The 27,232-nt window shown below is 38.5% G+C and overlaps 1 protein-coding gene across 1 annotated transcript in view; it reads right to left on the bottom strand.

The window, feature by feature from the left end:
* RBFOX1 (RNA binding fox-1 homolog 1) overlaps positions 1–27,232 on the bottom strand; it is a 1,256,716-nt gene that overhangs the window by 718,672 nt on the left and 510,812 nt on the right. Inside the window, exon 4 of the mRNA XM_074158514.1 lies at positions 14,894–14,956. Within this exon, the coding sequence (XP_074014615.1) occupies positions 14,894–14,956 (63 nt within the window). The remainder of the gene's footprint in view (positions 1–14,893; positions 14,957–27,232) is intronic.

A 27,232-nucleotide genomic window follows, 5' to 3' on the forward strand; every position in this document is an offset into this window, starting at 1 on the left:
TTGCAATTACTCAAAATAAAACTGGATAAAACTGCATAAAATCTTGCAGTAATGTAATCCATATATGTTGCAGTATTATGTAATCCATAATAAAATAGAAAACTGAATTTATGAATAAACATTGATGTCACAGATACTAAAAGAAAAATTAATGCTGAAAATCTTCTCTTCTTTGATATAGTATCTGGGTTCCCATTGACAGAAAAAAACTCTTTTCACTAGTTTTACATTGATGCCGTGGGAAAAAAAAAAAGGCAACAGTCCAGCACACCACACAACTGCACCTTCCTTATTTTTAGAGCTAATGGGGAAAAAAATAATGCATGAAGATAGCTTCCTGCATACCACTATGAGAGGATGCCTCTGGCCCTTATTTTCTCCCGACAAACACATTCAGTTACGAAAACATCTATCCTTAACTAGACTGTCAGAAATAAATTTTAAACGTATCTTCCACATTATATTTTTCTACATTTATATAAGCATTCCGGCTGTAAAAAGGAAATTATTTTAATCAAGGGGTTAACCAGATAACTTGACATTCAAAATGGCTGTTATTCAACTACAATTGACAAGTGACTTTCAGGAAGTTAATTTAGTTTCCTTCTCTTTTTTTCATTTCCAAACTCATAAGAGAAACAGTTATTTTACCTTACAGGCACTTTTTTCTAGCCCCAGATCGCTCCACTAAAAGACCGTATACCAGCCAAATCGCTGAGAGTTGGCTACTGTTAAGCTCCAGCCAGCCCAGCTGTAGATAATTTTAGAAGTCACAGATGCAGCAATAACCACTGGCAAACCTGATATATCAAAGGCTGCAATGAAAGCTCAGAGTTCACTTCAGACAGATGTTCTGGCAAAGCAGGATAGTTTATAAAAAAAAAATAATCCAATAAACAATATCACCATTATCTACTCAGGGACCTGCGGTTTGCTCTCAAATGTACTTGTAACAGTGAGAAATGGCATCTCACGTGTATTTTTCTTCTAATAAGCGTTTGCACTTCTTCAATTTCACTTCCCACTCCTGTGAGTCATTTCCTTGCTATCCTACCTCGCTTATTTGGCTAGTTGCTTGCTAACTGCAGCTTATTTGCACTTAAAACAGTCATTATGTTTCATCATATCTAAATAATTAGGCTAATGACAGCAGGTTTATTTCTGTTGATTCAATAATGCATCACAGATAGTATCAACATTGCAAAGTCTGCTTATTTAGGAATCATTAATAAGGCCTTTCACAAAATCTCAAAGTTGGCTAATAAGCTGTATTCAAATATAATAATGATGATGCAGTTAGCTTTATTTTATTTGCTTTTTGCTCCTGAATTCTTATGATGAATGGATTTTTTTCCTCCAGTTTTTTCCATTATATAAACACCCCAAATGTACTTCAAAAATGAAATGAATGAAAAACAACCTCCTCGTGCAGTCAGTTGAAGTTAGGAATGCTGCTGTTAAAAAAAAAAAACAACAACCAAAAACAAAACAGCAAACTATTGTGGCATTTACCATATTATCACATTAATAATATTTATCATTATTTATCATTGATCATATTACAATAGGATCTCAACTCTCCACCTCTCAGCATACTATGGGTAGTGTAAGAGAGAGTTGGTTGATTCCAGTTAGAAATTAAAAAGATAGTAAGTCCATCCCCATGTAGATACTACACTGATGCACTCGATCCTTAGCTAAGCAAACACTTAAATTACAAGATCACTAAAAACACACATTCAATTAATTGGAAGAGTTGTGAGACTATAAGAAATCAATGTTTTTGCCAGTCTTGGACAGATAATTGAAGTCACGAAACTACAGTCAGGTTGCAGGAAAGCAGAACCAGACCTACAAAACATAATAGGTTTGCTATCGGAGGCAAGTGAACTGTCAGCAACAACAACAAAAAACCACTTGTTTTGAAAACGTTACCTTTAGTATCACAACAACCTAGGAGAACAGCTGCCTTACAACATCATTAGGAGTTACTCATTATAAAACACCTTTTTTTTTAACATTAATCAAATAAGAAGGATTGGGTAGTTAAGTTGCAAACCTGAATGAACTTGCATCCCACACTATTGTACCCCGAGATGAGGTTTACCTTAAAACCAAGACCCTGATTTTCTGCCCAAACACACGATCCACTCTGAGCAGAAGGGGAACTACAAACATCTGGGGGAAAAAGCAAAACAAAAAACCCCCAACAACCAACAAATCATTAAAAACTCAAAGACGCACCTGAATTTAGATACACAAGGTATAGTCCTGTCACTCAGAGAAGGCACTACAGCCATTGCTAGTGAACAGGCCACAGTCCTTGCACTGAGTTTGCAAGGCCTCAGGACTGAGGCTTGGCAGGCTGCCTCGGGAGGAGCTTGCCTGCAGAGGCTGGGAGCTTTGGTTTTACTTGGTTTAACACCAGCTGTAACTGTTCTAATGGCCAGGTGGCTGGTGCCTAGTTTGTTTCATGTCTGTCTTTGTACTGTATAAACTTTTATAAATATAAATATATATAGAGAGAGACAGCAGTAAGAAGGAGTTACTCTGTGTAGCCTGAGATATTTCTGACTAAAGTAACGGTGCAGTGTCGAGGAAGACAGGCCTGCTGTGACGGCACAGACCCTGCAAGTTAGCACACGAGATATGGTGCAGAGGGGTTGGGACGCAGGGTGAAAAGAGATGGGAGCACTGGAGAGTTGAAGGTTTTAAATAGCTCATCCACTGTCTGTTAAAGAAATCCAGAAATTAAGAAATGCCGGGAAAAAGCCTGTTCAGGGGCGAGAAAGAGAACAAAGTATCTAATGCATGGAGATAGCACTGTGTTGTAGAAAATTTGGATGTAATGTGGTATTGCAGATCAATGAAGAAAGAGCAAGGTGCTGAAGCATGTCAGGAAACACGTAAAAATAGTCCCAGGTGATTTGAAAGGAGAGGAGGAAGAGGAAACACCTTCAACATTTACCTTTTATGAATACCCCTTTAATCACTAAGTACTCAGCTACACAGATATTGTGTTAAAATGCATTTTGATTGTATCAGTCTGCTAAATAAACTGCTGCAAGGAGAGGAAAATAGATTTTGAAGTGTTTAGAATTCTTGGGAATTCACCTGCCTGAAAAACGCCCCTATACAAACTTATTCATACAGGTTACTCTTCTCTTTTTCTCACCCGCAGTGCTTTGTCCAGAACACAGAGCTGCAGCCCAACACATTTCCCACCTCCCAGGCTTCGCCCTGTGCGAACGCAGCCCCCTTCGGAGCGTCTCTTACCCGGCAGCTCGGGGTGCTAGAGACAGCCCCCAGTTCCACAAAAGGAACAGAAATTTTCTCATAGCAGAAGTCCTTATGTCTTGTTCTCCCTTTCAAGAGGGACTCCGGGCTACCAGAAACAACAAATAATTCATTGTAGATATGCCAATCACACACTCACGCATGCTGGGGAAACGTCTGTAAGGTTATGTTTTCTCTTTTTGAATTTTACTCTTATTTACTATTTGTGATACTACTGAAGCTGCTTTTAATGATTTGGGTTTTTTTTTCCCCACACTAGATCAAAAGCATTATAGTAGACATAAACTCAGTTGTTCCTACTAAATTTCATTTGTTTTCTTATCTCTTACAGATACTCCTTTTGAATAAAATAAAACGATGGAGAACATCTCAGTGCTGAAGATATAATACGAACAGTAACACTTCATTTAAGGATATATTCAAATACCAGCTAAGTCCAGCAATTTAGTTTCCTAAATGTTTGCTGGAAAACCAACCCAACCCAACCCAACGCTAGCACTCTGGCATTCTCTAATCCTTTGTGGCATGTATTTGGAAAATACACACAGAATCCAGAGACATTTCTTAAATCAATAAAAACTTAGAAGGATTCTAACATTTTCTGAGGTGTTAATAACAGGCATACATCGCTCCCAATATTGAAACCAATCTTTTTCTTAAATATGAAAATGTAGCTACTACCTAGTGTTAGGTACTTCAGAAATCTTACCGAAAGATGCCATAATCCCTTTTTGGTTTCCTAACACACAGCTGCTATTAACACTGAAAGTTGTTTGTTCTTTCCTAGACAGTTTGCATGTGTTTGCAAGTTTCAAAAACACACAAATTTTAGGTTGAGACTTTCCATGCTTATCTCGTTTTAGGCAGGCAGCCTTGAGAGAGCATCCTCCATCTTCAGAGGAGGGTACACACGTGAAAAATATTCTAAGCATCCATTAACACTTGCAGAGAAATGTTTAGGATTTCTCAAGAGAAACAGTACAAATATCCTCATGTAGCTTTTCATATGTGTTTAAGGAGAATGAAAGTAATTTAAAGAAATCACTTCCAGAGAGGCACAAAGTAAGATTTTAGTAAAGCTTTGTCAAGCCACCAGTCCCCAGAGAGCACCGAGCCCGTTAATGTGTGCCCTCATGTAAATAACCTCTGATTTCACTAAAATCATTCACGTCAGTGTACCACATACACAGACTGGAATTTATGAATAATTAAGACAAATTCCTCCAAGGATTCAGCAATCTGAAGACAAAAAGACTATTCATTCCAGTTAAGAGATTTCTGAATCTATAAATCTGACCATACCTTCATTTTACAAACAGGCCAGGTCAGATCCTGGGCCAACAGGCGTAAGGAGAGGAAAGCTGTTATTTTTAGAAGCTGTTTAGCTAACCAGAGATGTAAGGTTGATATTTAAAGTAAAAAGCTTTGACTATCACAACCTGTATTTTCAGATAAAATGTGAAAAATACGGTGCACATTCATGCAAGACAGAAAAAGAAATCTCACGTTACGTTACAGTTTGAGCTATCTTTGCAGTGCTACAGGAAAACTTCAAAGCCTGCAGTACAGTTTTAAAAGTTTCTATCATTATTGGCCTAAAAATATCTAAATAATGAACTAATGCTTTCCAGCTCTGCTTGAATCAGCCTTCCGGACAGCTGTCTTCTATGAAACAGTTGCTAAACGGTTCTACAGAATGTGTGTTAGAGAAATCTCAGCACGACCCCCAGGACAGCCCAATGCTTCCAGACAATTGGAGGTGGAATCAGGACTAACAAGCAAACAGTGCATTGAAAACAGTGGAAATTGCATCTAAAGTATCAAGTGGCAAAACTTTGTAGAATAGCACTATATAGCATGAAAAAAACATTCTTTTCATGAGTCACTGCTTGATCATTTTATTGAGTTCATAATCTTTGCTTTATGAGTCATATCATTATAATATCAATATTCAAATCAATATAAATAATAATTTCAATCTATCACTTTTCTCCCATCTCACTCATCTGTCAACTCTTTTCCAAGTGAAAGAGATCTAGCATGTATTTAGTGTCTTCCCTGTACAGAAGCTATTCCGTACCTCTGGTCATTCCTTTCTCCTTACCCTGGACTACACCTTTTTAAGACAGAGGGTACCCAGAACCGCTTACAGTGAACACATGTAAGACCTGTGCAACCTCCAGCAGAGACAGTCCTATGTTTTCTGTACCAAAAGACTTTCCTGAAAATTGCTAAATATTCAATTTGCCTTTTTTAACAGCTGTCAAGCACTGAACTAATGCTTCTGAGAACTTCATCTGATGTTTCCAAGAAAGGCTTTTGAGCAATGCTAGTCACGCACTCCCTCCTCAAGAACAGATTTCCATCTATTATGAAATTCTGAAAGCAAATTTTATTCTGTCACCTAATCCTTCAGCTTTCCACACTTTCCCAGTCAGTCTTAGATTTGTCTGTTCTGAATAAATGTCTTAACAGAAATTTATGTCATTATTTTGTCCCTTTTGCACACTGAATAGCATAGAGTCCCATGGACTTCTGCCTGTAAACCCCTTTCATTGTAAAAATTCACCGTTTATTCATACCAGTGAAATACTAGTAGATCTGCCTTCATTACACTTTAGCTTCCTGGTTCACTAGATGTGTGCTTAAAATTTCTCCATCGCTTCTCCTCTCCATGATGAGAGGGAGACCCTAATCTCTAGGCTCTGCTACCAAAGTCTGTGTAAGCTTACTGCTCTCTTCTGGTTCTGGCTGCATTTTCCCACTGACCTTATCTTTACAATGAACCCAACTCCTATTTTCTCAGTACAACCTATATTTGCTATCTGCACTACATGCCCTTTTATCAGCAAATACTTCATCTGCCGCTAACCCAATACCGCCAAATCTTCTGCAATTCTGTGTGATTTCTCTTGAATAACTGTGTTACCAGCAAATGGGGTTTGCTTTCCAGTTCAACCTTTTTCCAGGTCTTCCCCTGACACTTCAGTTCAAGCAGTTTATCCTCCCATAAAGAATGGATCTTTGTAGGAGAACCTTCCTGACCTCACTGAAGAGAACATTAGTCCATGGAATCAGGCTTAGGGATTTGCTGTTTTTCTCTCCTCTCTTCCTTCAACATTGAGCCCAGAAAGTACATAAGGGACAATATCTCTACCTGGAATAAAGCATGAATCCATGTAGGATTTAATTCCCAGACCTGAGGGAAGCAGGAGAAACATCCTATGAAGAGGAGAAGTGGGATGGAACAGAAGGAAGGGAGAGAGGAACGAGCCTGTTCCTGGAGCAGACTGTTACTGAAACCTCCCCACTGGGTGGAGACCACAGTATGTGTGGTGATTGCCTCACTTTTTCAGACCACTTTGAACAATAATAAAGGTCTCCCAAGAAACTATGGGGCAGTCCTTGGTACCACGGAGGAGCATGAGTTAGGGGGCTGTTTACAAGGGCCTTCATTTGTGGCCAGTGGTCCCAAGGGATTAATTTACTGCCATTGGGTGGACACACTGTGGACACAACTGAAGCCAATTTAAATATGGGCCACTTTCTTTAAGAATATGAATCATGAAAGAGTTGTATCGTATTACATTGAAGCGGCTTTTAGGGACAACCAGAACATGATACAAATATCCCTAAAACTACAAATAATCATTATATTTCATTGAACCACACATCAGATGGTACAAACTCTTCTTAGCATTTTAACAAGTGAACTTTAGAGCTGCTTTACAAGTACTCTCTTAAGAATTTTACTGCTCTTTCCCTTTTGTACACAATAAAACCCTAGCTGTAATGATATTCATCAAGTTATGCAAATGGAACTTTTCCATGGTAGTTAAGCATCAAGTATAAAAGGACAATTTTTTCCCCCACATTCTATTAAATAAACATGGAGTATATTGTTTTAAGCACACCTGTAGGTTGTAAATCTATATCCTCCTAACCGTATTCCTAAAATAACATTCCTGAGTCAGTAATAAGAAAACGCATTGATATGCCATAAAATTACTGCTGCAGTATCTGTTTTAGTTTGTTTTATTACCGAGTTCATCAGTAGCTAAGAGCTAGAATAAAAAAATTCCAGATGAATATTATTTGAAGCCCCACAATTCATGTATTCAAAGTTTTTGCCTTGAATGACAAAGCCACCCCAATGAAACTGCTTCTGCTCTGATACATTCAGATCTTATCATCTGAATATAAATATATATAATATATAAATACCTGAATATATAAATAATATAATAATAATATATAACTATATATAGAATATAAAAATATATAAATATATATAAATATTTGAAAAATATATATATAAACTATATATATAGTAAAAGTGATCTTCTCTGAAAGTGTGCAGCAGTGCAGGTATGAGAATACAGACCAGCCACAAATAGATGGGACTGCTTTGTCCCATCACTTTGTCATTATCCTTGTACCTTCAGATCTAATCCTGTGTAGATGTTGCTATTTTCAAATGATTTTTGCATAATTATACTTCACATTTTTGCTGTTAGGAGTCATCTATGACGATTCTGCCTCCTGTAGCCATGCTTTTCTTTAGAGCAATCTGTTCTACTGCTAGTGACCAAGTTGCAGAAAAGCTTGTCAGCCAAAACAGGCCCTATTTTCTGTAGGGTAAGACTTAGAACCAGAAAATACAAACATTTGGAAACCATAATTCATGCTGAAATTTTCTTTCGGGTTTCAAGGAATCTTGAGTGGCAAAACAATTGATTTGTACTTCAATATCATAACCTGGCTTATACAAAAGACAGAAAACCACCTCAAATTATTTTGGCTCTGCAACTTTTATTACTTGTAGACTGTGCAGATCTAAAAATCAATAGCACACAACAACTTGCTCTTGATAAAAACACAATTTGTGAAGGATTTCAGATCAATCTTTTCTCAGTGTAGATCCAATATATTATTTTTTTTTAACTGGGTCATTTAGCTGTGCAAAATATCCCTCAAGATAAAAAACCACAAAACCCAAACCCGCAAACAAACAAAACCACCACTTCTTCAGTGTTTCTATTGCACCATTTTCTCTCTTTTCCAGATGTGCTCATAAAACTTTGTTCCTCTGGGATTCAGATGAAGGAAGCAGCAACTTCACAGTGAAGAAGAAAAGCAGCATTTTATAGTCTATTGGGTCTGGCTGTGATAGAGTTAATTTTCTCCATAGCAGCCCATATGTTGCTGCGTTTTGGGTTTGTGACTAAAACAGTGTTGATAACACCCAGTGCTATTGCTATTGTCAGACTATTGCTGTGTTTGCACAGCATCAAGGGCTTCTTTTTACCTTCTCTCCGCCGCCCCCCCCCCTTCTTTTTCCTCACTCTGCCTCCCCAGCCAGTGGGCTGGGGGTGCACAGGAAGCTTGGAGGGGACACTGTCAGGACAGCTGGTTTGAAATAACCAAAGGGATATTCCAGACCATATGATGTTCTCAGCAATAAAAGCTCATGGAAAGGAAGAAGAAGCAGGGAAGAAGCACGGTTATGGCATTTGTTTTCCCAAGATACAGGTGACAAAGCCCTGCCTTCCTGGAAATGGTGAAACACCTGCCTGCCAATGGGAAATAGCAAATGAATTCCTTATTTTGCTTTCCTTGCACACACAGCTTTGCTTCACTTATTGAACTGTGTTACCTCAACCCAAAAGGGTTTTCTTCCTCACTTTTACCCTTTGATTCTCTTCTCCATCGCACTGGGGGCAGCGAGCAAGTTGGTGGGTGGGGGCTGACCTGCCAGCCAGGGTCAACCCACCAGAGAGAGGTAAACGGGCTTCTTGGCTTTGTTAGTATAAAGATACATCCAAGTCTGAAACACAGCTGACGGTAGCTGAGTATGAGTTGTGTGCTGCTGAAACAGCCAAACCACATGGCAGCAGTAATGCAGCAACGCAGACAGGAATCCTCCAGGAAGGCTGGGCACCCCAAAGCCCGGAATATCATCGCTCCAGTTAACAACATTTGCTATACCCAACTATGCAAGCGCTTGTAATGACTGTACCTTCACTTGATATAATTAGCGTTATCAGAAAAAGTTATAGAAGTATGTACGCTCTTCAAAGAAAAAAAGGATCAAGCATATATCTTTGTTAAAGAATGCTAACACCCTTGACATGACCCAGATCATCATGAGAACTGTTAAATTTCAATTAGCTTTGAGCCATGATGATAGGACTTTACTAATAAATGCATGACTTTCTTGAGAAAAATTTTCAATTTTTTATGAGACAGGAGAGAGCATGAAATTCTAAGTTCTTTTTCACTTGTTAAATGTAAAAATCATTAACAATAAAAGGTATTGGATTAGAGGAAGAGCAGGAGGAAAGATGGCCCAGTAACGGAGGCAATGATTTGGGATTTGAGAAATACGAATTCAAATCCTAGCTCTGCTGTACTCCCTCTCCTGGCACATCAGTCAGGCTGCTCAATTTTCTGGTTTCTCCTTCTGTAATAAAGAGATAATGACACATACTAATCTCACAGGAATTTTGGGACTTGATATCTCTTAAATGCCACAACGCAATGGAAATGAACTTGATCAAAAACATCTTAATGCTGTAATCTGGAGAATATCCAGAGTGCACACAGATGCCAATGGAAGAATTCTAAGCTGAGTGTTTACATGCACGTGAAAACGTTCATAATATCTGAATAACAAAGTGTCCGCAATATAATGTTGATGAAGGAAATATCTCAGCAGTGTCAGAAAACAGGCTGCTACGGACAGTAAATTCAGATCCTAAAGTTAATCCATATTCAACCCCTATAGCTTTTACTTGGTAGACTCAAAATACCACTTACAAAGATGGAGGATTTAGAAAGTTCACAGAGGAATCCATCAGAAAGAAATACTGATGCATTCTTTAAAGAGAGGAAGAAGAAAAGAAGTAATTTTTAGATATTTCTTTACACGTACATTTGTATACAACCAAGAGCGAATAATTTCCCAACGCAGTAGCTACAGTTCACAATCACCTTGGGCAGTATTTCCAACAAACCACGTGTGCTAGGAGTCTGTCTCTTCTTTTCAAAAAATATGACCTATTGAATTTCAGTAAGCCTCATGCTCTTTAACGTGCTTTGAGAGAGTAACTTCTAAATTCTTCAGATGTCTAAATAAACACAAACATACATAATTATCTGCAGCAGTGATTAAGCACATTGTACAAACAAACTCCTGCCCTTTTACAATTTAAGTAATCAGAAATTATAGCAGTGGTTTAACAGTGATTCATGCAAACCTGCTACCACATACTGCTCTTTTTGTCTAAGATCATTAGAGATTTTACTGATATAAACTTCAAACACATGACACCAAACAAAACAGAAACAACATTTTCTTCCCCCGTGGGAAATGAAACAAGGTAAACCTTGGAACACACAAATTAAAAAAACCCCTAAACTAAACAAAGGTAATATATTTCGTTCCCTATGCAGGAAAGAGTTAAAGATCATACCTAACTAAACATGTGTCTAACTAATGGGAAAGTAATATTACAAATCAACCACCTAAAACTGAATTACCTTGCACCAGCACTAGAAAAAAATTCAAACACGGGTCAGGCTTAGCTACCTTAGCTAAGCTTTTTCGGAAGAAAAACCATCCATGAGAGTATTCTCCCGCTTATCATTAGGAGCGTGTAAATGCCTCGCTGCTTCTGGTCCTTAATGAATTCCTACAATAACTGTTGAAGATATTTGAAGATATCACAAAACAACAATGAATAATACGACAATGGAGGAGATACTAACAACTAAACAGTTCCCCATCCAAGCTCAGATGAAGTAACGGAACAGAACTTACTGCTTCATTTACGTTATCTAACTACCATTCTTCAACCCTTTTTTATTGTAATTCACAGATATCAGGAATTCAAAGTGCTGCAATTTTAAAAATATTCAGCTCTCTAGACTAATACTATCATTCAGACTACATTAGAATACAGAGAGATGAATAAATAAGAATGCAATCATTAAAATCTTTTTTCCTTGTACATTTATTAGAAGAAGGTTATAATACTGGTTTATTACTAAGAGAATTATGAGATTTTATAATAGCTCTCTTTCACAATCATTTTGTTCATTCCTCTCAGGTAGAAATCCCTAGATCATACTAAACTCAGTTTCCTCTGTGGCATGCTATGTTGTTTTGGAAAACAGATTTATTGTATTTAAAATTTTGAAAGATGTGTTTGATGAGGGGGAAAAAAGGACCCATAATCCCCAATAATAAAGTATTTTCAATGTGATAATAGCTATTTTTCTGTTACTTATTTCAACATGTTTACAATTCTAAGGAAAACACAGCTCTAAAATTAAGGAAAAGGCTTTTAAATGCCTCTCTTTCAATGGCTTTATAGGCTTTACAACACAGCAACTAGTTTTGTGGCACCGACATCACTGTAGAATAGGTGAAAATGAGACCGTTTTGAGAGGGACAGCATATTTGGGTACTTGCAGTTACATCTACCAGGGTTTAAAACGCAAGTAATCACGGCAGATCTTCCAAAGATTAACTATCAAGTGAAACTATCAAATGAACATGGAGCAGCACCACAGTCTTATCCTTTCTCCATTACCTTAAAATTTTCTAGCCAAGGAAATGTGTTAGTAATGAAACACTGAGAGTATGTTTATCAAGCTATGGAACAGCTATATACAACCTGAAGATTAAGAAAAACCACTAAAATGGGCAAGTACAGAGACTTTTACTCTCAAAAAGCAACTGTAAAAACTTTCCGCAGAACATGGCAAAGATAACAGCTTTCTTCTACTTTTTTTTTTCTGAATGGTTTTCAGAGAACTTAGGTGGAATGCCAAAGAGAAACGGCTGCTTTGCCAAAGAATTATAGCTCTAGGCAAGGGAGTTGTGTAGGTGCGGACTAAGCACGGTAATTCATCCTTCCAAATAAGGTAGAGAAATGCAACATAACCACTAAGTGTCCAGCTTTCTGAACTGGGATACCAGTCAATGGTCTTCCATTTCACTCGTGCAGATCGCTGTCATTACACACAAGACCAATCCCACTTGTCTTTCAATTGAAACCAGCAGATGACGGCCAGAGCATGGAGATCACCGCCCGGGCTATTGCCTAAGGCTGCTCTCTGCACTATTCCCACCCAAACGAATTCCAACTCGTGACAATGGAACAGGAAAAACGCTCCCGTTTAGGGAACGAGTGAGGACTCCACTCATCTAGATTCTACATCCAGTTCTGCTACAAACTTCTTGCCAGTCACTCCTCTTTGTGCTTGGTTTCCCATTGTATATTTGGAACAATTCTCTCCTTTGCCTGTTGTGTTTATTTTTAGCTGTTGTTTTCTGGAACTGTCTTTTATTGCTTTGTTTACTGGTCTGATCAACGCGCTGCAGCTTTGGTTGAGTACTGTAGACATTATTGCGCAATTAATAAAAGGTCAAATGCCAAATAAATCCATAGGCTATCTGGTAGAATCAACCAACTACATTACAAAATTAAATCTTAAAGTCCAGGATTTCTCTGTAATTAAACTGTTAAAACTATACTTACCTTAACATATTTATCTATCAAAGTGAAATAGAAAAATATTGTAAAGCAACCACAGCTAGAAATTATACTTAAATTCAGCAGAAGCACAGTGAACGCAAAATCTATTGTGATTATTACCCGAGGGTTTCAACACTTGTGACAGAAATTTGTTTCATTACATACAGTTCCATAATCTTACCACGGCTGTGTTGGATTGGTATTGCTATTTTTAAACGTTTCTTCTAAATAAGGGAATGGGACAAACCATTTTATAATCAGTAATGTACTACATGTGTACACCGTGTCACGGGTGAATAGGGCACAACGCCCAGCCATATGGTGTACTTAAGAGCCAACTCATCTACATCGACTGTTACCAGGCAACATCCTGGACTTCACTCTCAGCGTGGTAAAAAAATGACCTCTTAGCCCTAGAAGTTGATTGATATTCATTGTGCTGGTTAGGTTATGATCACAAGGGAAAATAATAAAACCAATTATGAGCATTGAGATTTGGCAGCGTTAAACCTCCCCCAAATTCCAAATGAGTATTTTCTTCTTTCTTGTCATATATCCCAAACCTTTGGTTTAGCTGGTTGAAGGAAGATGAGTATCTTTTCCTTCAACTACACTTATAGATAGTGAAGTGCTATATTCACAGTCAAATTAATGTCAGCTTCCTAAAAACATGCCAGTAATTATCTCCAGGACCACTGTCTCCCATGGGTTAGAAACCCCAACCTCATTCTTGCAATTTTTACCAGAATTTTGCTAACAAAAGCTGTCAATTGCAGGAAATTCTGCTAAGAGCTGTAAGGTTATTCTGTGATAGAGAATACTGTTTGTGACAGAGCAAAAGCTAAAAGCAACAAGCATGCTGAGTACTACAGAATTGATTTAAATCTGTCCTCAACGTGAACAGGCTGCTTTTTTTTTTTTAATCCTGTAAGCCAGGCAGCCTTTTTGAAATAATGAAATCTTTTTTCAAAGACATTAAGAATGTGTTCAGTGTAGGAGAATAAATATAAAACTCTTTTGATTTCTAACAAGGACTGTACATCTAATTTTTTCAGTGACACCAAACCTTGTGTGTCGGGGCAGAACTCAACTCCTAATATTAATACATTCGAACAAAAAAGTGAACCTAGGCCATTATTTTGTCAATACACCTGCAACTTCTTTACTTTCTACACATAGAAAAAAGAAAAGTATAATTATAAATGTATAAAAACATAAATACATTCAGTCAGCCCAATAGAGAACAAGCCATGCTTATCACCCAATACAAAATGTTAGAGCATTGCAGGATATTTTAAGCAGAGAAGCATTAAAAATTGCTTGAAAAGTATAAGATACACACCTGCAAGAATCATATATTTAGTTTAGTTTTTTCTGATACTTCTGTATTTATTATCATAAGTATAGGAAGTTATATCCTGATTAAAAAGTGCTTAATCATATTGGTTCTAAGTGTTAAAACTAAAAACTTTACAAGAAAACTAAATTCCAAGTATGAAAAAGCAACAAGTAGTCTAGATGTGAAAGTGTCTTCACAGGAAGGACAAAAGCGAAAAAGGAAACAGCACAAATACTTTTTCACAACTTTGGAGCTTAATTCATGATATTGCCTATTCTGACATTATGGGTGCATTTAAAAAAGAAAGCACGATGAATTATCCATAGCTGTTCTAGGGGAAAAATCTGTCTGTGACTATCCTGTGTACAAAGTCATTTCTTTCTGATGGAATCAGCCAAAGATAAAATAAATGCAACGGTGACATAACCCTAACGTGTACAAGGGAAATACAAGAAAAAAGCATTTCAACCTACGGCCAGAAACGGAAGATTATTCTCTAATCATGCCACTAGCAAGTTGTTGTTCACTGAAGACTAAAAGGTATCGGATCTTCTGTTCATGGTCTATTAGTCTTGCGATCCAGCACAAACATGGCAAGTTGTGAAGTCCAAAGTACTTCCTTATTCATTATGACAGCACAACAGAGATTTCAGTCAAATTCCGAGGACAATAAAATAAACAAACAAACAAACAAAAATATCAGTGCACTTACAGAAAGAAGGCTCCGGTCATGAAAACAATAGGTACCACTTGCATGGGGCTTCTGTGTAGTTTCCTAAGAAAAGAAAAATACATTTTTACTGTAAATGCGAGATTCAAAGGAGATCATAGTTGTGCCCTGCACCCATGGAAGGCTTTAAGATTCAAAATGTTGTAACAACAAATAAAATTGTTAATGCATTATTTGGGCTTTCACAATAAGGGCCGTGTACATTATTGGGTCATAATTGCATTTTCATTGTAGTACAAAGCTGAACAGCAAAATCTGCTTATTGAGTCACAAATAACAACAAAGATTTTATTATTTATTTATCAATCATTCAATGATTTCCAGGGAGTTTGCAATTTATTTGAAACCTAAATCCTGTTTGTATTATGAACTTATCTACTAAAACAGACATGCAGTAACTTTGGCATAGTTCAAAATTTTCCCCAGTATAGGTTTCTGTTTCAACAGGAACACACAACTGTGATTTACTTTTTGTGCATTTTTCAACTGAAAACTTCAAGCAATTTGGCAAAAGAAAAATGCTCATAAAATACATAAACAAAAGGGGCCATCCAAAATATATTATACATGCACATAGCTGAGAATTAGAACAGGGTAACAGTCTATTCCATGCCACTTTTTCTTACTGATGAGCAGCTGGTGACATGTAATATTTTACTGAATTATTCATTGAATTTTAGAAGTTACAGTAAGCTCAGCCATGTATTTCATAACAGATTCTCCCTATCTGCATTTTTCATTTCCATGTGTAAATGGTAGTACATACACTCTGACACAATTACTCTTGAAAATAAGAACACTGTACATATTTTGAGTCTTCAAAGAAAATACACACCTAGGTCTATGTATTACAAAAACATTCGGTAGATAAATTTAATATACTTTTTATCCACTTCAGTAAAATTCCAAACACTAAATATATCAAATGGGTTTTCACAAAATATGCTATTCCTTATATGTGATTTCATTTTAAACAAACAAACAAAAAATATATCAGTAAATTGAAAAATCAGTAGCGGCTATCTCTATTGCAGCTGGGGATAAATAACAACAGCAAGAACCAGTACCGAGAAGGTACAAGTTCTACATTCACGTCAGGTAATATTGCAATTATCGCCCATAACAAAAAAACCCAACAACTTCAGAATCTGAAAAAGGGACGATCAGCAACAGAAAACATACTTGCACTTTGGTCTCCTTAGAGCAGGGACCATCACCATCACCTATTAAAGTAAGATCCAACCTCACAACTGAAGCTCCTACCAGCGATTGCAAGTATCTTACCACCAATCCCCCCCATTAATAAATTTCTGAGCTGAAGATACGAGTTTCTTTTTCTTTATGAAATAAAATTAACTATGTACATGTAAAGATACTATAGAAACGGCAGCTCACCTAGGAAGGCCACATATACACATAAACTCTACATTAAAACTACTGCATGTTTCCAGATAGTGTTTCTTTGTGTGAGATCAAAGATATCTCCAAGTACAGCACAAGGTAAATTAATGGTATTGAGATCCTTACAAATCTCTGAGAAGTATTTTTTAAGTAATTAGCCTACATTTTCAAAAATGATGTCTTGATTTAGGACCATCTTGTAAGGCCACAGTGAAACTTAGTCATGGTCAACAAAATTGAATTGAATAATTAAGTCTGTCAGGTTTTCTCCATCAGGGGCACTTGTCTTTCACAATTTGAAGTCACTGTGATTTTTCAAATGCAAACTCTCACTTTTTAGACTTCATAGTGATTAAAATTCTACCTCACTGAGGTTATAGTAGATTAATTTTCCTTTTCTGAAAGACTCGTATCTGACAACTGAATCCTAGCAGACTTTCTGTTTGGCATAATGTTCCCTATCATTAATTTTAGAAACTGTATCCTTCCAACTTTCAGGTGCGTAGCCAAGTCCTTAGAACGCCCCATTCTCTCCTCCCCAAGGCAGGCAGCTCGGGCAGCCCATCAAGCAGAGGTCAAGCCGCAGGGACATTGAGAAAGACAGCCCCAGGCTATTCCGGCTTCATAAATAGTCACCATACCTGGGCATTCCAAGAGTATCCCAGACATTACAGTATTTTTCCATACAAGTAGGTCCCTTAAGTATTATATTAAGTAAATAATTTACAAAAAAACCACCCTAAAGCAGTAACAAAAACTATTACTGATATATATACACAATTACTAAGCCTGATTTAACACATTCTGCTTCACACCTTTATCAAAAGCCTACATATAAATCGATCTAATCTGATACTTTTTATTTTAATTCTGTTCTAAAAATGCAATTAAACAATGATATCTGTTGCTGTAAGTTAAAAGTCATTCCCTTTAGATAACAGCCAAATACAACAAGCAGTGAGTTTTGCCATCATTAGACTTCTAACCATATTACTTCTATTTTGAGGCTTTTTTGTTTGGTCTCAGTTTAATTTCCTGTCAGCCTTACAAGAGATTTCTAATGTTTGGGCTGTAGGATATGCTCTGATTAAAAATAATCTTCCCAATTACTGCCTGGCATGAGTCTACTGCCACATGCACTCTGCCACTGGCTTCTGAATTTCTGTCAGCAGTAATTGTGTCTGTAGCTTCTAACTGTAAATGAAAACCCAGGGGGCATATTTGGGTTCCAGTTTCCTTTGCCCAGCCATATCTTTTAATTTGCACTGTCTGTCAAAAGGAGATGTTCGTAGGCACTAAAAGGAAATCCTTAGAACATCAGGTTAAAAAAAGAGGGAAGGAGAAAAAAAGAAATGCAACTGGAATACGATAAACTATATTTGATATTTATTCCAGCATACTCGATGCAGATAGAGAAACTCACCCCATCTATTAGCCTTAGAAGAGGTAGACTGAAACCATTCACTGAGCATTTCTAGCTGCGCTCTTTTTACCATTAAATTTAATCATAAGTATTGAGCATCACCTTGTTATTGCCTTTTTTTTTTTGTGAATGTGATCATTCTAATGGATATTTCGCAGAACAGGATTTCTTATCACAATGGAAAAAAAATAGTATTTCTCGGTCTCTGGCTGCTGGCCTGAACCCTGGGGTTACCCATCTCCAGACCTGGCTGGACCTCAGACACGGCTTGTAGGCAACCTGCCTCCTGGGTTGACCACGCAGACCTATGGTGCATCTTCTCTCCAGTCTGTCTTTCAGTCCTGTCTCCTGAGTGGACTTTAGATCCATATTGTCATTGTGTCTCTGTCCTCTCTCTGTCCCAATGAACTGCTGCTCCTGACTGGACTCCTCAGACAGGTCCTGGGCCTGGTTGACCACCCCACTTGGGTCTTGGGGCTGTCAATGGACAGATCCTGCTTCCAATACTTGCCTCTGCCCCTCACGTTTAGACCCAGCAGGGCTGCACCCCATGAAGGAGGGCAGAGCTTGGCCTCAGCTCCTGGCTCCCTTCTCAGGGCCCTTCTCAGACCCCAGGATGTCTCCATTTGAAACTTTTTAAGTTTTTAAGTTAACTTTTTAACTTTTTAAGTTAAACATTTAAGAGCAGACTTTGATCTCCTGAGAGATCTGATTGGTAAGGTAGCGTGGGAAAAAGAACTGGAAGGGAGAGGGGCCCAAAAAAGCTGGGTGGTCTTTAAGGATTGCCTCCTCCAAGCTCAGGAGAGGTGCATCCCAAAAAAGAAGAAATCGGGCAAAATAGCCAGTAGGCCGGCGTGGATGAACAAGGAACTGCTGGACAAACTCAGGACCAAAAAGGAGGCCTATAGAGGGTGGAAGCAGGGAAAGGTAGACTGGGAAGAATACAGAGAAGCTGTCCGAGTCACCAGAAACCTGATCAGGCAAGCGAAAGCCCAGGCAGAACTAAATCTAGCCAGGGATGTGAAAAATAACAAGAAGAACTTCTATAGATATATCAGGGATAAAAATAAGACGAGGGAAGCTGTGGGTCCCCTCCGGAAGGAAACGGGAGACCTGGTCACCCAGGATGTGGATAAGGCTGAGCTACTGAATGACTTCTTTGCCTCAGTCTTCACTGGCAAGGGCCCTAACCACACTGCCCAAGTCACGGAGGGCAAGAACAGGGGCTCTGGGAATGAAGAAGCACCCACAGTACAAGAAGACGAGGTTCGAGACCTCTTAAAGAACCTGAAGGTGCATAAGTCCATGGGACCTGATGAAATCCATCCACGGGTCCTGAGAGAACTGGCGGACGAAGTTGCTAAGCCCCTCTCCATCATATTTGAGAAATCGTGGCAGTCTGGTGAAGTTCCCACTGACTGGAAAAAAGGGAACATAACTCCAATATTCAAAAAAGGAAACAAAGAAGACCCGGGAAACTACAGGCCGGTCAGTCTCACCTCTGTGCCTGGCAAGATCATGGAGCAGATCCTCCTGAAATCCTTGCTAAGGCACATGGAGAATAAAGAAGTGATTGGAAACAGCCAACATGGCTTCACCAAGGGCAAATCGTGCCTGACAAATTTGGTGGCCTTTTACAATACTGCCACAGACTTGGTAGACAAGGGCAGAGCGACTGACGTCATTTACCTGGACTTATGCAAAGCATTTGACACTGTCCCGCACGACATCCTGGTCTCAAAATTGGAAACTCATGGATTCGATGGATGGACCACTCGGTGGATAGGGAACTGGCTGGATGGCCGCATCCAAAGGGTTACAATCAATGGCTCAATGTCCAGGTGGCGGCCAGTAACGAGTGGTGTTCCGCAGGGGTCGGTACTGGGACCAGTACTGTTTAACATCTTTGTCGGTGACATGGACAGTGGGATAGAGTGCACCCTCAGCAAGTTTGCTGATGACACCAAGCTCGGTGGCGCAGTTGACACGCTGGAGGGAAGGGATGCCATCCAGAGGGACCTAGACAGGCTGGAGAGGTGGGCTCGTGCAAATTGCATGAAGTTCAACCAAGCCAAGTGCAGGGTCCTGCACCTGGGACGTGGCAACCCCAGGCACAAATACAAGTTGGGTGGAGAATGGCTGGAGAGCAGCCCCGAGGAGAAGGACTTGGGAGTGCTTATGGATGAGAAGCTCAACATGAGCAGGCAGTGTGCACTGGCAGCCCAGAGAGCCAACCGTGTCCTGGGCTGCATCAGGAGAAGTGTGGCCAGCAGGTCTCGCGAGGTGATTCTGCCCCTCTACTCTGCGCTCGTGAGACCCCTCCTGGAGTACTGTGTCCAGCTTTGGAGTCCTCAACACAGAAAGGACATGGACCTGTTGGAACGGGTCCAGCGGAGGGCCACGAGGATGATCAGAGGGATGGAGCACCTCTCCTATGAAGACAGACTGAGAGAGCTGGGGTTGTTCAGCCTGGAGAAGAGAAGGCTCCGGGGAGACCTTATAACAGCCTATCAATACCTGAAGGGAGCCTACAGAAGAGCTGAAGAGGGACTCTTTGTCATGAAGAGTGGTGACAGGACAAGGGGCAATGGTTTTAAATTGGAAGAGAAGAGATTTAGATTAGATATAAGGAAGAAATTCTTTACAGTGAGGGTGGTGAGGCACTGGAACAGGTTGCCCAGGGAAGTTGTGGATGCCCCATCCCTGGAAGTGTTCAAGGCCAGGCTGGATGGGGCTTTAAGCAACCTGCTCTAGTGAGAGGTGTCCCTGCCCATGGCAGGGGGGTTGGAACTAGATGATCTTTAAGGTCCTTTCCAACTCTAGCCATTCTATGATTCTATGATTCTATGATTCTATGAAACCACAGTGCTTAAACCTGGCAGTCAATGCAATCACAGTCACCAGGCTCACAATAGATTTGCGTTAAGATTCTCATTGATTCACTTTTCCTCTTAGTAGAGCTGCTGCTGGGAGTCCTGTGATGGAAAGGTGGCCCAGTGTCGCCAGGGAACGTCGTCTGCGTGACAAGAGCAGGACGGAAGCAAGGAACCCTGGGTCAATTTTCTAAAGGCCAAGAATCTTAGGAAGAATGAAGCACTAAGCACAGACTGTGCTCTGTGAAGTAGATACAGAAGCAGCTCAAGGAGCAAAAAAATATTTAATGTAACGTCAAGAGTGAAGGTTTGTGTAGAAGGGAAAAGTACAACCAACTACACCAAAAGTACAGTCAAGAATGCATATACAGGATATACAGTATTCACTGCAAAGGATAATATCTTGGAAATGGTCACTGTAGAATGAGGAATACTGTAAAGTACTGTGAAAATAATTTTCTATGAGGTTTCAATGTTTGTCCGTCAAAACTAAGTAAATTTTTGTCTCAAAACTAAAATGGCATCCAGTACATTTGAAATCCAAGGAGTACAGAGAGCATATTTTTGCATGCAGGAATCACACAAGTTTTCTTTGTGACAGGAGGACAAATACTGAGAACTTGGTGAATGTGAGTTGGGATTTGTCCAAATGGCATTTGAAACTGAATAGCTGTTCCTGGCACAAGAACTTATTTGAAATATTAAGGCCAAATGTTAGCACTCTGAATTATATTTGTTGGTTGATACTCTATTCTGTATGCTGGGGGATGAAGAGATTGAAAGTACTCCTGCTGAGAAGGACTTGGGGGTACTGGTGGATGGAAAGCTGGACATGAGCTGACAGTGTGTGTTTGCAGCCCAGAAAGCCAACCACATCCTGGGCTGCATCCAAAGCAGCGTGGCCAGCAGGCTGAGGGAGGAGATTCTACCCCTCCACTCTGCTCTCGTGAGACCCCACCTGCAGTACTGTGTCCAGCTCTGGAGCCCCCAGCACAGGAAAGACGTGGGCCTGCTGGAGAGGGTCCAGAAAAGGGCCACAAAAATGATCAGAGGACTAGAACACCTCTGCTATGAGGACAGGCTGAGAGAGTTGGGGTTGTTCAGCCTGGAGAAGACGAGGCTTTAGGGAGATTTTATTGCAGCCTTCCAGTACCTAAAGGAGGCTTTTAAGAAAGATGGGGACAAACCTTTTAGCAGGGCCACTTGCCATAGGACAAGGGGTAATGGTTTTAAACTAAAAGAGGTTAGATTTAGATTAAATATTAGGAAGAAATTTTTTACGCTGAGAGTGGTGAAACACTGGCCCAGGTCGCATCATCTGCGAGGTATATCCCCCTACTCTGAGATGATGACTGAAATTGCCAGAACATTTAAATAAATACTTACTTTTTAAAACCTAAGATAAGCCACTCAATTCAAAATGGTTATTCCTGTGACTGAAGCCATGCAGAAGTTTAAATATTTTCAGCATAAAAACTGTAGTATTAGGTATAACAGTAAACACATTATGAAACTGAAAGAAATATTGGGATAGGAGAAATGTAATCACAGTAAGGTAGGAAATCAGGATGTAGACATGGTCGATATAGCAAATGACATCAGTACCTCACCACCGACTTCTTCACTGTTTCATTTCAGATCCATTTTTCAGAAATACATAGCATTCCACTGCCATTATCAAGATTAATGTCCCAAAAATACATAAAGGCATCAACTGGACTGTGGGAGAGAAAGTAAGAGAGGGGAAAAAAAGGCACTGTGATGTACTTCACTGGTTATATTCCTAACAATATTTTGGTTTTCTGTTTCATAATTAATACTTGCTCAATAAAGAAATAAAAATTTGTTTTCTACAACATACTAAATAGTCCTTTAGCAACAACCTCAGCCTCTCTCAAAACTATTTTTAAAGGCCCAAATTAATAATCAAAATATCTTACTGCCTAAATGGTGGCGATGCTAAGAATATGATTGGCATTTTCTACAGATTGCACACAAGTCGTGCTAAATGGTGACAGCCTGCCCTCCATAGGCAACCCCCTTCTGCACGGGAACAAAAGTCAATTCTGTTTCACACAAATTACTAATGAAATTCTCAAAAAAGAAATACAATTTCAGAGGGTTTAACCTGAAAAAATTGTGGTCTTTTCATGTAATTCCCTTCCTTTCCAAGCCTACCTATGACAGAGGTTCATTAGTGCCTTAGTGGTTTTTAGTGTTTTTACTTCTTTATTTCAATTTAGTGTTAAAGAGTTAGGAAAGGAATCCCTAGTCAATTTCCGTCTTTATACCGTGAAGCACCAAAAATGCCTTACATCAATTATCCTGATTCCGTGCTTACCCAGTTGATGAGTGAAGCCTTCAGTGCTTTCAAGCTTTCGAGAGACGTCATCAAACTGTCAGCACTTTGCCAGACTACCAAACCTCTCAGATTAGAGTACTACTACTGTAATTACAAACATCACTAATTGCTCTCAAAATATTTCTCTGTAATAATGACCAGGGATTTTATTGTGACCCAGTATCATTTATCTCTACTGTTTTCTTGGAACACCTCTTATTCTCATTTCATGACACTACAAACAATGTTAAAATGTGTATCTTCACTTGCAATAACACCGATCAAACTGCCCAAAGTACAGTCGGATTAAATGTACTATAATATTGCAGATACCAGACTTCCAGAACTCACAGCTCAAAAAAGGGTAAAAAAATCTCTAATACTGGCAGTGACATTCAAAGATCCTTTCAATGATTTTTTTTTTCCCAGCCATAATGTGCACAGACAGTGGAGAGAGATGGGTGCTGTAAAAACAGAATGATGAGAATTATGTTTATTTGACTACATAAAAGCACTCTTGATAATGTAAGGCTTCTATACCAAAAATATAGTCACAGGTTTATCTATTCCTGATGCATAAAACACACAGAAGTAAAACTACCTCTGTATGAAAGAAGAACAAAAAATAAACTTTGGAAATTATTCAAGATTAATGAAAAAAGTTACATATACTGAAAAAGTAATAAAAAATTGACTTATTTTTTTGAAAGGATTTTCAAAAACAGTTCCAAAAAAACCTCAACCAAACAAAAAACTCAAAATGCAAGTCAACCCACTATTTATATATTTACTCTTTTATTAGTGTAAGTTCTGGAACAGCTTTTTAAAGGTCCCTTAAAAATAAAGTATCTTTCAAAACCTTGGCTGCAAAGACAGTTTGCTACAAATGCACGAGCCCATCACCTTGGGAAAATCACCTCCCAGCCAGTGCAGGGAAGTGGCAAAGTCCCAGGCACCGAGTTTCTCTAGTTTTACAGTCATTATACCTACTACTTAAGAAATAACAGTTTTAGAACTTCTCTTTGAACTTTTCTCCTCACTCTTCTGCAATAGAGACAGTTCTACCAAAGCTCTTGAGCAGGTAGAATAACTCCACGAACATCAGTAAGAATACTCATACGCTTAACCGCGGTAATACGCTCCTATGCCCGCTAGACTAAAAGATCATTTATCACAAATTCAAGTGAAGAAGGCATTCAAAGAAGATGCAGAAATAACCAGGTAATTTGAAAAAGGCTTAACTGTTATCAACTCTAACTGTAGAGTTCTTCTTCTATCAATTCCAATGGTGAGCTTTTAACACCGAATACCCTGATACTGACAAAGACTAAAAAGGAAGAACATTACACTTTCAGAAAAGGTTTTGTACGTTTTGCATTTTTAAACTAATGGTTCTCTCATCATCTCATCAGGTGAAGAAATGACTCATGCCTGTATAAGCAATACAGTTTTGAAAGAAATTTCAGATGTAGAGAGAAGAATGGTAAATTTGCCCATTTTTTCTCCTTTTTAGTGAAAATTTTGACATTGCTTAAGAGTTTTAGATGTTAATAAATACCATCTGTAATTAATGACCAGAACCAGGAAAAGTAAAGATCCCAAACACAGTCCATGGGACCCAGTAGATTTTCCCCAAGAGCAACACACCCTACAAAACATTTCTGCCTATGCTAAACAAATGCTTATGTTCATAGGAGGAAAAGAGACCATAAAGCACAAATATAAATGATGCAAAGTATAGCTTAGGCACACAGAATACATCTCTGCTGAACCATTTGTCCCAGATTTGCAATTTGTAAACAAAAAGGGTGGTTTTTTTTAATTATAGTTCTTTCTAGATGTGCTACATCCAAGCAGAAAAAGAACTGGATTTGTAAGCACCCCACGTTTGCCTCCATATTTCTGAATGACCAGTTCCACACATCTTTTTCTTCACCTGTAACCTCTCCTAGTGTAGTACGAATATCACAAACTGCAGGTAATGGTAACTTCTCCATCACTCACAGCATCTGGGGCTTCACACCAGTAAGCTGACACATGTGAAATAAGACCACTTATCAATGAAGAGAGAGGTCAAAGGCTCCTAAGGTTGGAACAGGAACCTGCTGGCTGCTGCAAATCTCTCACCAGTGCATTTGAGCCTGACACTTAATATTCAAAGTGAATTGCAAGCTATGTACTCAAGGAAAAAGCTCAGTAATAAAGATTTGCCGTCTGACATGCTCAGCATACAAATTCTCAGTGCAGAGCTCATTTTGCTTATTTTTTAAATCTAAAAAGGAATCAGGATTTTTTCTTGCTTTAAATAAATAGTATTGCTTCCCGTTTAACAAGGGAAACAATGGAATGAGAAAATAAAATTTTATTCTATATTTAGATATAGGTAAAGAAGTACACATTTTTTATTACCATATAGGTACACTCTGTTTGAAGTCTTTGCCTTGTTAATCAGGCACAGGAATACATCAACTCAGGAATACATTTTGTTTTCACAGGGCCAAATCCTTTGAGCCGTAAATCCACTACTTTAAACCATTTAAGAACTTGCTGACATTTCAGATAATTTATGGCATGTATTTAGCACGTCAGCTGTGAAAGCTAAAAATCACTGAAAAGGATCTAAAACTTGACATGTATTAATCAAACATTGTATCTAACCAGTGGTGTAACTAGTCCAATATTAGGTCACCAACAAGTGGCAATTGCTAATATCCTTTTGTAAACTCCATTATTTTAATTTTCTGCCCATCATATAGAACAAGCTTCCAGGTATTTACATTCTTTTCTAATTTTTTATCTCTCAGTCTTACTCATCTTTTCTTTTATCCAGCATTGCTTAGTTAACAGTAAAATATTTACTATTTATTTTACAGTGACACTGTAAAGTCGTGGCCCATTTATTTTTTCCCCTTTCAAGGTTTATTTTACATTACTTTACATTACAATAACCTGGCAATTTGTTCTCTTCCTTCTTTTTTTTTTTTTTTTTTATATGAATGTTTATGTACGTAGGAGGTGGATTAAAATTAAAGAAATCATAATTAAATGCCTAATAGTTTTTACACTGAAAATATTGTTACTACACAGTAGCTCCACTTAGAATTTTTCGCTTACTTTGTATTTTGCTTTGAACATCTACGTTTCTATTACTAAATCTACCCCTTTCTTTTAAAATCACATTGCATCCAGCTTAACTACATCTCACTAAATCACCTTGTTAGTCCTACTTTGATTCATTCCATTTCATTGCCTTTCATATTTAAATTACTCCATTTCTTTTCCTACTCCCCATATTACCTTTGAAAATGACAAGTCTCACTTTGTGCAATGATTCTTTACACTGCAACCTCACACAACTCCCATTTTAAACACTTTATCATTTTCCCCGTATATTTGCAAGTTTTCCAGCAGAACTGCCTTCCGAAAGAATTCTAAATTTACACATTTAATCCCACCTCTTTGTTTCATTTACATTCCATATGCACCAAGACAGCCAGCGCTACAAGAACTCAAGTTGTATTTGTTGCATCATAAGGTAAGGGCTAAATGCTTGAGGTCCAATCCCGCACGTAGCAACCTGCACCCCGTCTGCTGCCGCCCCTGCCCTCAGCCAGACGGGCAGGGGAGTCTGACTCCATCCAACCTGCCCAGAGAGCTCAAGATCAGAGGCTTTGTTGGACACAAGACACAAACTATTGCGGCACAGTGGAATTTGATTTATTTAATATGTAGTTACAATGAAAATGGAGCTATTTTCATTATGGGGAAGGAATAAGGACACAGCCTGAATCTCAGTATCTGTGATACAAATATGATTTTTACAGCATAAACTACTGTCCACTCTTATTTGCTCCTTGGCCAAAGCTATATTTCTTAGGAATTTCACTCAAAATCGGCATTCACTTCTCAAAATAAATAAATAAACGAAGCAATAGCTTCTCTACTCCCATAAAAAATAAATTCTCTTTTTACGGAATTCTTGATTCAGCCTTAGAAAAATATCATCCCCATTGCCAAACAACAGATCAGTATCTTTCTTTAGTTAGTGCGGATATAAAAGTGCTGTAATGTGAGCTCAAATTGAGGATGAAGTTGTTAAAACAATTCTAAAAATGCATGCTTCTCAAAATTGCCCTCCACGCTGCTTCAGAACAAGAGTATCTGAACAATCCTCATTGCCAAATTGCTGTTTTAATGCACTCTCCAGTATTATTAACTTTTAGAAGACATAATCTTCTCAAAACTAATTTATACTCCTGGAAAGCCGCTCTGCTGTTCTTTGG

This window comes from Numenius arquata, chromosome 14 (genome assembly GCF_964106895.1).
Source record: "Numenius arquata chromosome 14, bNumArq3.hap1.1, whole genome shotgun sequence".
Lineage (NCBI taxonomy): Eukaryota > Metazoa > Chordata > Aves > Charadriiformes > Scolopacidae > Numenius > Numenius arquata.